Source organism: Centropristis striata, chromosome 18 (genome assembly GCF_030273125.1).
Source record: "Centropristis striata isolate RG_2023a ecotype Rhode Island chromosome 18, C.striata_1.0, whole genome shotgun sequence".
NCBI classification, from domain to species: Eukaryota; Metazoa; Chordata; class Actinopteri; order Perciformes; family Serranidae; genus Centropristis; species Centropristis striata.
Window position 1 is genome coordinate 27,883,535 of NC_081534.1, and position 12,697 is coordinate 27,896,231.

A 12,697-nucleotide genomic window follows, 5' to 3' on the forward strand; every position below is an offset into this window, starting at 1 on the left:
ACACGTCATTTTTCAAACTTTTTCTTGTCTGGCTCTGACTTGTTTTTCTCTCTTTATGACTATTTCAGCATATTTTCCTGTTGTTTCTCTGTCCACCTCTACTCCCCGCCCTCCTCTCTGCTTGGTCGCCCACCCAAAAATAACTTGTTCTTGGGACGTAATAAAATGATGGAAATAATTTCCACCTAAATAAAATGCTATAATATAGCGAGAAACAATTTTGTTGAGTGAACAAAATGTAAATATGTTGGGTCAACATGATGTATTTGTGTTACTGTTAATTAATTATTGGGGTCAGTCCAACTAGATTTGTAAGGGTAATTGTAACATACTAACGTAATTTTCTTGGGCCATTTAACCCATTAAAGCCGGGAAAGTTTTTGTAGTTTTTTCCACCTATTTTCGGTCTCTTGGCCAATGAAATGCATCAGAATACATGTGGGAGTGTCGCAATGCAACATGGGACTTTTCCAGAACTTTGAAATCACCAAAAAAACACACAAAATTACCAAAAAGGACACAGAATTACCAAAAAAAGACACAAAATTATTTAAAAAAAGACACAGAATTACCCCAAAAAGACACAAAATTCTTAAAAAAGACACAAAATTACCAAAAAAGACACAGAATTACCAAAAAAAGACACAAAATTATTTTAAAAAAAGACACAGAATTACCAAAAAAAGACACAGAATTACCAAAAAAGACACAGAATTACCAAAACAGACACAAAATTACCAAAAAAAGACACAAAATTATTAAAAAAAGAAACAAAATTACCAAAAAAGACACAGAATTACCAAAAAAGAAACAAAACTACCAAAAAAGACACCGAATTACCAAAAAAAAGACATACAATTACTAAAAAAAACTTTAGGTTTTAGGGGCTTATTTTAAAATCGGCCAAAGGTTTTACAGGCATTTTTTCCAGGCGTTTTGGGCCTAAATGGGTTAAATAAAATGAAATGACTACAGAATAAGTTATTACAGTGCATGTTTTAAAACTGTTCAACCACAAAACGTAATTTTATATAGTAGAAGCGACATGTTAGACAAAGGATAAGGTAACAGGCACGCAGTTTGCTTTTTTTGAGTGTATTAATGTTTGCATCTTCCTTCTTTCACCACTCCGTCTTCCATTTCTCTGTTTTTTCCCCTTGTCTGTCTAAGTGGTCAGATAGCTCCGACAGATGAGGTCTTGTGTTTATAACGAGTATGTTAGGACTAAAAGCTTTGCTGAGAGCTCCGTGCTGCATGCTTAATGATTTATCGAGCTCCCCGGCTCATCCGCAGCCCGAGGTGTCTGGGTGGCGTTGCTTTGGGTAATGACAGCGCTGGAATGATGGTTTGTGTGTCTCTGTGTGTCTTCCCTCCTGCTATGAGGCTAATCACTAGAGATGAGCAATACTCCCGACGTTTCATCAGCGCCGATAATCGCTGCCTCTCGCCATCTGTCGAGCGAAGTAATTTATTCAACCTTGCAAACACAACTCTTAACTTCTGCTGTTTGTTCACTGCTTTTCTCAGAGACTGCTGCCAGGACCTGTTGTCTATCATACGTATATAACAACTAGTGCGCTCACTAACGAGCTTTTAACTTTTTAATCAACTTCTGGGGAGTTTTTCTCACTGTAAAAGGTTAAACGTACCTACTTTTTTATCCAAGTTCTTCCCAGCATTTCTTGTTTTTTCCAGCAAGTTTTGCAGGAAACACAAAAAACTTCACCAAAGGTGTAACATATGACATTTATTGATCATTTCACTCAAAAAGGATGTAACAAAGGATGGCTATTGGCATAGTAATAACACTGTGTGTAAATTATGTAACTTAAGAGAAATAAATGACTTAGGAAATTTTTGGAACATGCCATTGTGACTTAAGCAAGATGTGGTAACACTTTATTTTGAAGGTGTCTACATAAGAGTGATACAAACCTGTCAGAAACATGACATGACAAGTATCATGAGCATTAATGTTACTTCAAAGTGTCATTAATGACACATCCCATGCCATGTTTATGACATGCTCATGTCACTCTTATGTAGACACCTTAGAGCATGGGTCTCAAACTCGCAGCCCGCGGGCCAATTGCGGCCCTTGTGATGATATTTTGTGGCCCCCACCTTGATATGAAGTTTGAGTTTTAGGTCATTTTGTGTCTTTTTTAAGAAATTTAATTTTTTCTTCTGTCATTTTGTGTCTTTTTTGGGTCATTTTGTGTCTTTTTTTTGTCATTTTGTGTATTTTTTTTTGTCATTTTGTGTCTTTTTTTTGTAATTTTGTGACTTTTTGGTAATTTTGTGTCTTTTTTAAATAATTTAGTTTTTTTCTGTCATTTTGTGTCTTTTTTGTCATTTTGTGTCTTTTTTGTCATTTTGTGTCTTTTTTTGGTCATTTTGTGACTTTTAACAGTGTGACGATATGTAAATCACAAGAATCTTCATTTGACAGTTCTGTAATCTGTTTCTAATGTTTCTTCTGCAGGCAGTATAAAGGGAGCCACGATTGTGGATGCTCTGGATACGCTCTATATCATGGAAATGTTTGAAGAGTTTGATGCTGCTACGGAATGGGTGGAGAAGAACCTCGACTTTAATGTGGTAAGACTGTGTTTGTGTGTGTCTGTGTGTGTGTGTGTGATTGTGATGGTCCGCTGAATTGATTTTGCAAAAGCCTTGACCCTCTGCCATAAGCCATACTTCAGTCAATAGAGGCTTGAATCATTGACGTCAGTGTTGGAGGGCAGTCGGCTCTGAAATCAGCCACCCACCAAAAGACAAATTGTTTCTGGTAAAATAATCAGAAGACTCTCTAATAAGACATAGACGGCATACAGTTAGTTTAAGGATGCTGAAAGCTGAAGACTTCATGTTTTTTTAAATAGTAGAACTTTCATATTAGTGGAACTACTATAAATAGATGATTATGAAATATGGATTTTTTTTTTTTTCACAAGTAAGTAGTCCATAGATTAAAGGTTCATTAGGATTAGAGCAATATCCAAATGACAACAATAAGTCAGGTGAATATTTTGTTACATCATATTCATTGATGATCATTACATTTTTTATATTCTCGTAATCAATTGTTAAAATTGTATTAATTTACCAAATGATTAGACACTATTTATAAAAAAAAATTAAAATACAGAATTTTGAAATATTAATATTGAAAAAATTCAGATAAATTACAGGGAGGAAAAATCTGATGAAATGAAAATGGAAATTAATAAAATTATATATTAAAATAGAAAAGAAAAATGTGAAAATAAATGATAGATTTATATGAAAAAAAAAATAATATGGGGAATTATGGAATTAATACGGAAAAAATTAGGAAAAAATGGAAATCTGATATATTAAAATGGAAAATAATTCTGAAAAATAATGTGAAAAAAATGATAGATTTATATTAAAAAATAAATTAAAATATTTATATTTAGAAAATAATTCTGAAAAGTTACTATGGCAAAGATAAAAATATTAATAATAAAAAACATTCTGTAGAAAAATAATATGGAAAAAAATCACATATGGAATTAATATGGAAAAACTTCTGAAAAACAAAGAAACAAAATCAGAAAAATTTATTAGAAAATATGTATGTGGAAAAAGAGAAATTTGTATAAACCACAAATCAGGAAAAAATATAAACTGATTATTGAATAATAAGAAAAAAGCAGATTTCATAGGGCCCTATGCACATTAAATGATGTCTCAACATCCCACATGTTTACATGGGGATGAGAAGGTGCTGAGCTCCCTCCATGCTGCTATTGGCTGGGGGCTACACACCCACCTGGGCTCCAAAAGCTCTTTGCTGACGCCCAGAAAACATCCTGAACACAACAAAACAATAAGAGAAAACATCCACTTCTAGTGGTTCATAAGTGATGAATGACAGGGATTGTTTTTGTATGATTCCATAAATTGTTTATCACCAAAATCCTGCATAATACACCTTTGAAGCCCAGGTGTTAATGTACCTGAGCCTCAGTCACGATGTAATTAAAGATATGTGAACAACAACAGATAAGAACACTGTGTCTGACATGCAAATAACTGCAGGTGAAATAAAACAAATCATCCACCAGCTGCAGTATTTACATAAGAAAACAGAAGTTATTTGGTGGAGCGCAGCTTCACCTCTGTGTTGTTCAGAGTTTGTCATCAGATGCTGTTCACTCCTAAACATCCTGCATTACAGCCCTTGAATGCAACATAAAATACCAGCAGTCTGGCATAAAATCCCAAATCTAGATCCCCACCTGTCTTCTAAGTTTTTGCCAAGTCCGCCTCTAACATTCAGAGATATGTCGCTGACAGACACACAGGAGTGAAAACATAATCTGCTTCCAACTTGCATGTAGTTTGAGGAGGAAAAGAAAAAAAAACATCAGTTGCCAGAAGTGTTGGATCAGAGAGAAGAGGGGCGGGACATTCAGTGTCAATATTAAATGATGCACGAGTTACAAGAGGAGGGAACGTTTACTAGAACCTGTTTCAGTCGGGCATGTCCAAACGGTTCCATAAAGGGCTGCCACTGTTCAAACAAAGCAGTTTAATTCATTTAATCAACTGATCTCAGCCTTTAAACTGTTGAGTAGTCGATCAGGTGTTTCTTTTGATTGGTTGGAACAAAATCCTGAAGCCACACAGCCCTTTTTGCAACAAGATCTCCAACCTTAACGACAGAATAGATCATATGTCTACACCAGGGAGAGGCAACTGGAGGCCCTGGGGGCCAGATACGGCCCGCACCCTCACTTGAAGTGGCCCTCAGTACAACTACATGCATTTGAGCATGAAATCTTAAAAGTGCAGAAAAAAAAAAAAATCATAGTAAGTAGTTGTTTTTTATTTGCTTCAAACCTTTTGTATTCCTATTTATACTGTTTTACATGCATTTGAGCATTAAATATGTTAAGTTACTGCACTGAAAACATATTTTAAATTGCACTTTCATCATATCTGGTTAAGTGCACAGTCCTATATGTGGCCCTGTGGTAGTGCCCATGAAAAATTGTGGCCCCCTGCAGCATTTAAGTTGCCCATCCCTAGTCTACACCATCCATAACAACACATTTGAGCGTTTGTCAAAATTGACCCATATGAGCGTTCTGCAGCTCGCGGTACAGAGTAGAGTGTTCTAAAAATAGCACACATGTCATTATATATACACTACCGCTCAAAAATTTGGGGTCAATTACAAATGTCCTTATCTTTTAAAGGAAAGCACAATTACAGTCATTAACTATTATATGTTATTGTGCTAAATGACTGTTAAAGCTGGAAACTGCTGATTTCTTATGGAATATCTTTTCTAAATTGTCAGAAATCATCATTCCTGTGTCCCAGTGGCACATTCAGTGTGTTTACATGTAGTTTAATCGAGCTATGCTTAAAAATGCGACCGGCTACTGCAACCTGCTAATGTGACCGGCTAATGCGACCTGCTAATGTGACTGGCTACTGGGACCTGCTAATGTAACCAGCTAATGCGTGCGGCTACTGCGACCTGCTAATGTGACCGGCTACTGCCACCGGCTAATGTGACCGGCTACTGCCACCGGCTAATGTGACCTGCTAATGCGACCGGCTAATGTGACCGGCTTTCTTGAATGTTTTTGTTCTGGGGTCATACACCATCGAGGGGGGTGGGGGGGTGGAGCATGTGGAGCATGCACACATGTGTTGTCTTGTAATACATGTTGGCAAAAATCCTATTCCAATCACATTATCTGGGTGTCCTAATCGGAGTTGGAGAACTCCGACATTAGTCAGACTAACAAATTTACATGCACCAGCATCAGTTGTCCAGTTATAGTCAGATTAAGGTAATAATATGTTTTTTTCAAGTGTCATGTAAATGTACTGATTGTGTTCATCCATGTTTATAGTGTTGAAAGGCTCATTGATCATTGAAACACCTGAGCATTATGTTAGCAGCTGAAAACCGTTTTGTGCTGATTTGAGAAGTAATAAATTGACCCTTCCTCAGGCTGGTTGAGTATCTAGAGGTAAAGTTGGAGATTTGTACAGGTTAAAATTATTATTCCTACCCTTATCAATGACTTTACTATATTTTTGATTCATTTTGAAAACAGATATTTTCTGGGTGACACCAAACTTTTGACCGCTAATGTATATGTACGGTTCCCGTTTGTAAAAAAGGCTGCAGTTTAGGTGAATTTGGGCTACACAACCACTGAGCTAGGTGTAGGGGAAAATGTCCTTGTAAGGCGTTATAAAAGACAGTTTAAAAAGTAAATAAATGTAAAAAAAAAAGTGAAGTAGTTTTGAGGGTGACATGGTTCACAAACCTTATTGATGTTTTTGAGGGGAGACCAGTCTCCTTCATGGGATCGTTTGGACAAGCCTTGTTGTGAAAGTGAAAGAGACAAATCTCTCCTGTGAATGTAACTAAACTGCGTCAAAGCAGACGTCACCCACAGCAAAACAAACTCAGACCTTTTCAAAGCTCCTTGCCCAAGGACGTATGCTTATGCACAGGTCTCCCAAGGCCCGTAAAAGTTTTATTTAAAGCTTTGGAAACGGAGCAAAATACGTGCTTACATTTGTTGCTTGATGCCAGTTTTCAGACAAAGCCTGAAAGTTATGTTTTATATGTGTTTTTAATGGCTGCGATTCAGCAGAACACTTTGTAGTCTTCATATGCACGATGTAATGTGTGATGTAGTCTTAAAATAACATTTTACACTGATGTGACAGGACGAGGAGGGAGATGTGTGACTGAATTTAACCATATGTAGGTCAGCGTATGGTAGCTGTAATGGTTTTCTTCACTTGGATATTGGAGGAAGATTTGTTATGTGTTAACAACTCAAATAGATTAAAACATAAGAAATATTATATGAAAAATGTCATGAATATTTAACAGATAAATGTGTGTTTTTCCCATTAACTTGTCATGTGCACATATGTCATTATAAACACAGTAATTAGTATAATCAAGACATAACATACCTATAAGGATTACAGTTGCTGTGTGTTTTAATATGTGATGTGGTAACTGTATCCTTAATGACACAACATAAAACTTAATGTAATTTTCTAATACCTGGATGATTATTTTGTGAGGAACAATTACCCAGGCTTCTAATGGGCTCTGCTGGGAATGGATCGTAATGTCTTATCAGAGTTATTAAAATCATTGTTCTGATATGTTTTAATTAAAACAGATTATCTGTCAATTTGACTCCAGTAAAAATATACAAATAAAGATTTTTAATATCTCGAAATGTTATGTCATGTTAGTGAGCGAGACATTGCATGTTACCAAAGGGCTCACAGAAGTATGTGTGTGTGTGTGTGTGTGTGTGTGTGTGTGTGTGTGTGTGTGTGTGTGTGTGTGTGTGTGTGTGTGTGTGTGTGTGTGTGTGTGGACAGGAAATGAGTGTATTGACTGTGATTCCCCTTCCACAACGTATCAATAAAACCCAGAGGGGCAAAAAGCCAAAAACACAAATAATGGATCTATACACAAGTCTATTACTGCTTATTTCTTAAGTGCACAACAAGCACACACACACACACACACACATACACACACACACACACACACACACACACACAGAAGAAGTGAGGACCGGGCAAAATGTCTTCACTCAGTTGGTATAGAACGTGTAATGGTCCTCACTATGTAGGAAGTACAAACACACACACACACACACACACACACACACACACACACACACACACACACACACACACAATCAAACACTGTATCAATAAAACCCAGAGGGGCAAAAAGACAAATAATGGATCCATACACAAGTCTATTACTGCTTATTTCTTAAGTGTGAGCACAGACACACACACACACACACACACACAGAAGAAGAAGTGAGGACCGGGCAAAATGTCCTCACTCAGTTGGTATAAAATGTGTGATGGTCCACACTATGTAGGAAGTACAAGTACACACACACAATCAAACACAGTTGGATAGATACGTAGGAAAGAATCGAACTCTTCTTTCTTCCTTCCTTCCTCCCTCTCATGTTCAGGTTAGTTACACTGGTATTAATTGAAAAGTGCATATAAGCATGTGGGGTCTCCATGGTTAATCAGCTTTAAATGCTTTGCTTTAAATCCTTTTCAGCTTTCATTACCAGACAAGCAAGGTTATACACTTTATATTTTATGAATGAGAATTAGTTGTTTTTTTCAGTGCTATTTTCTGAAGGACTAATGGATTTGGAAATTAACTTTTTTTTTTTAAACTCTAAAATCTACCAAACACTCAATAGATTTTTTTTTTTTTTTGGTCTGGTAGAGTGAAGCAAATCTAGCAGCCACTTTCACAATTTCCAACCACGACGAGATTAATGACACAGGAACATGCAGATATGTCTGTGAATAAAACACACACTTTACCCCGTCCCCTTTTGAAGTCTGCTGTAATTGTAGAACCACCCTCATTATAACATCTCTGTTAAAAGCTGCTCATTAAGGAGGAAGTGAAAACAATGTCTTCGTTTTTACTTTAGTGAAGTCGTGACTACAAATATGTTTACAATCAGCTAAATGTCTCTCTATCCAAGACAGAAAATGAATAAAAAACACATTTTGATTCATTTCCCATGTAGTGCATAATATAAATACATCATTTAATAAAAATAAAATAATTTTTAGATGTCCTTTCAAAACATTCCAATAGCTTTTTCATTGATATTCCATAGCTTGCACTTCCCAAAAAACCATGATTTAATAAGTTGTATAAAAACAGATTTTTGCAAATAATCTCTTCCTGTCTTACATGATATTAATATCAAATGCTGTAGTGAAATAATCCTCCTAACTGTACCGTATGGAAAACTGTGGCTGTTTCAGGTCATTTACTTGTGGAAGCTGAATGTTCAGCGCCACAGCAATCCCCCTCGCATAATCCTGCCTTATTTACAGTATTTTCCAGCAGTCTTACCGTCACTCAAACACCGCTGCCACAGCAGGAGGCCCATTGTTTTCTGATCTGCTCTGATTATTTGCTGCAGTGGCATAATGCTGAGACATGGAGCTACCTTTGATGCTCCTCACATTCTGCATATGCTTTGGAATAAGTGCTTTTTAATGGCAATGCAGTTATTGTGAAACACACGTGGGAAGGGTTGATTCAAATCTCTTTAGTCTTGATAATGTTACAAAGCAATAGAGCCCGCATGAATTTCTGAGACTGATTCAGATACTGATTTTTGAGGTTTTTGTTTTTTGTTTTTTTTCACCTATTTAACTCTGCAAAGGTACTGTCTTAACCCATTTAGGCCTAACATGCCTGGAAAAAAATGCCTGTAAAACCTCTGGGCAATTTTAAAATAAGCCCCTAAAACCTGAAGTTTTTCTGAAGAACTCTTCCTACTAAATAATAGATTTTTCAGCCTCTGTAGCAGATAGAAATGAAATTCAAAAAGTATTTGAGAGCTTATAGCTGTTATATCTGAGCTCCCTCCGCTATAGTCATCTTCCACCATGATTTCAGTTCTGGAAAAGTCCCATGTTGCATTGCGACACTCCCACATGTATTCTCATTTTGTGTCTTTTTTTTTGTCATTTTGTTTCTTTTTGTGTCTTTTTTTGTCATTTTGTGTCTTTTTTTGTCATTTTGTGTCTTTTTTTGGTAATTTTTTAGTCATTTAGTTTCTTTTTTTGTCATTTTGTGTCTTTTTTTTTGTCATTTTGTGTCTTTTTTGGTCATTTTGTGTCTTTTTTTTGGTGATGATTTCAAAGTTCTGGAGAAGTCCCATGTTGCATTGCGACACTCCCACATGTATTCTGATGCATTTCATTGGCCAAGAGACCGAAAATAGGTGGAGAAACTACAAATACTACAAAATGAAAAAAAAATGAAAAAAGCTAAATAAACATAAATACTGCTTGTTCAATGTCAGTCAATTTCTGACCATTTTAATAAATTAATAACAAACATGATTTCTAATGATAGCTACAATGAAAATTCTCTAAAAATGAGTTTGGACATTTTCCACACTTGCAAAGTTTGTCTGAAAGATTACATTGACAAAAAAAAAGTGTCGTATATCCATGGAATGAAAAGAAAAGACATCAGACTGATAATATTATGTCTTATGAGCAGTAATAATAAACTTTAGTGACTTGGATGAAATGATCCAGGAAAATAAGTATTAAAATATCAGAGGGGATTTAAAATGCTGGCATCGCGTCAGAGCTTCTAGGAGCCTTCAGGTGATTGTGAGACACAGAAAAGAGCAACAAAAGAGACGGAGACAGACAGAGGTTTGTTAAACAAACAAGGCAGATTGTTTGAGACTCATGAATACTGAAGTGATGACAGTAGCCAGCAGTGTTCGTCTCCGGACGATTTGGCAAGAAGACACGGAGTAACAGAGGGAATACAGATGTATCTGATGTCTTTGTGCAGCATATCTGCATCAAAACAACTGTCAAAATAAATTAAAACAAGTTCACAAACATGCAGTGAAATGACAGCAGTGACCAGTGGAGGAAACATGTTTTTCTGCTCCTTAAAATTGCTTTGTTAATCTTTTTTTTCTCTGGAATAATGGTGTATAGTATACTAATGCTTATAGCCTCTGAACTCCACAACAAACCTGCAAATCACAAACTGAGTGGTTCACAAAAATGAACTCAGGAGAGGGAAGAAAGGGCCAAAGAGGAAATTGTGCAAGCATTAGGGCACAAAAAATATGATATTTTAGTGAATTTTATTGATCCAGCACTCGTGAGCTCAGCCAGTTGCATATGAGCCAGAGGAAATTTAGCCAGTGGTGTTCAATATGCAATATATTTTCTTGTTCTGGTATCAAGAAACAGTCTGTGAGCTGATATAAAAAAAATGCTAATAAATCTGTAACAATATGATTCAAAACCAGTTTACATGATTATATTCAACCATTAGGGTTTGATGTTTTTTTCTTTTTTCTTAATGAAATTGTAATCTACAATCATTTAGTCAGACTTTTATAAATGAATCAAACATGCCTGAGAGAAATTACAAGTTCAACACATAGTAAACACATTTAGGCAGTGTTACAGTGGATAACTTCTCACTAAAAGTTGACTGTTAACAATATGTCAGTTTCTGGGTCAGTGTCATCCCTTTGAATTTGGTATTTTTAAATAATATCCCTATAAGTTAAAAACAAAAATCACATGGATTCTGCATCTAGGAGGAGTTGGGGCCGGTTAGAAGTAACATTAGCCTCTAATGCTAGAGTCACTGAAGCCTCTTACATTAATCAGTGGAGCTAAATCAATGTTCCATATCTCATTACTATCATGTGCACAACAATTACAAGAAGCAGTCTTTGGCAATGAAAGTCTTGGATCTCAGCTCCCTGCAACAGAGCTTATTAAATATGAATTAAAAAGAAAATCACACAAATAAAAGCAAAATTGTAGTCAAAGACATTAAAAATAGTAAGTTAAACTATAAGGCTAAAATCAAAAAAACAAACAGCATTTGGGAATGAATATACTGGATGTGTAGGCATAAGACTATGTAAAAAAAAAAAAAAAAAATGCAGTATATAAAGTTGAAGTGACAGTGTAATCATAAGTGACAGAATCTTGCTATAAAGTGTGGCGTGATGAGCTCAGGTGCTTCAGAGTTCAGCAGTCTTGTGGCCCGTGGGACGGAGCTGTCCCTGAGCCTGGTGGTGCAGGAGCGGATGCTGCGCTACAGCCTGTCAGACGACAGCAGGGGGAACAGTTTGTGGCGGGCTGATTTGGGCCTCTGATCATCCTGCTGGCCTTCTTCCTGCTCTACTGGGTGTAGCGGTCCCTCGTGGATGGCAGCTCTGTCCTGGTGATGTGCCGGACACTTGCAGGATGAGAGAAACTCTTGGTCTGAATCCCATTACCACCCCAGTCTCCCCCTTGCCCCTCAATACAGTGTTGATGGTGGTAGGGGTAAGAACATTCCCCTAAGACAGCTATTCTCAACCTTGGGGTCCCGAGATGATTTCTGGACATGAAACATTGTGCAGCGTTTTTTCGACAACTTCCTGACACAATATCCTGACGCGGTGCATTTAGATTCCTTAGATCTTCTAGTTTCATATGATACCAGTATGATACCGCTACGGGCTCCTGAATGGCGAAAATGGCCATGAATCGATGTAATATTGGCATGCAAAATATCGTGATACGATTCTGTATCGATTTCTTCCCCCACCTCTATTGAACATAGTATCATTGCACAACTGCCATGATCCAAATGCTGAAAATACTTACGTGTGTCTCCTTGGCTTGAGCCATCAAATGGACCTGCACTTATATATCGCTTTTCTTGTCGCTTTGGGACCACTCAAAGCACTTTACACTACAGACTGCACTCATTCACCCGTTCACACACACATTCATACTGGTGGCAGAGGTTACCCTAAACGGTGCCACCTGCCACCATTGGGAATTCATTCACACACCGATGAACGCAGCATCGGGAGCAATTTGGGGTTCAGTATCTTGCTCAAGGATACTTCGACATGAAGGCTGCCATGGTCGGGGATCGAACCACCAACCCTCCGATTAGAAGACGACCGCTCTACCAACTGAGCCACAGCCGCCCCATCACTGCCTAAAAGTTTGCCGAACTTCGGTGATAGTTGCGCTGGGGATGCTGGGAAATTCCTCCAAGCCCTCCCTTTCAAGTATGGTCCATTAGAAGCTTCATTTCAAT

General features: G+C 37.0%; 1 protein-coding gene across 1 annotated transcript in view; it reads left to right on the forward strand.

The window, feature by feature from the left end:
• Positions 1-12,697, forward strand: part of man1a1 (mannosidase, alpha, class 1A, member 1) — a 240,702-nt gene that overhangs the window by 92,465 nt on the left and 135,540 nt on the right. Inside the window, exon 3 of the mRNA XM_059356154.1 lies at positions 2,486-2,601. Coding sequence (XP_059212137.1) covers positions 2,486-2,601 — 116 coding nt within the window. The remainder of the gene's footprint in view (positions 1-2,485; positions 2,602-12,697) is intronic.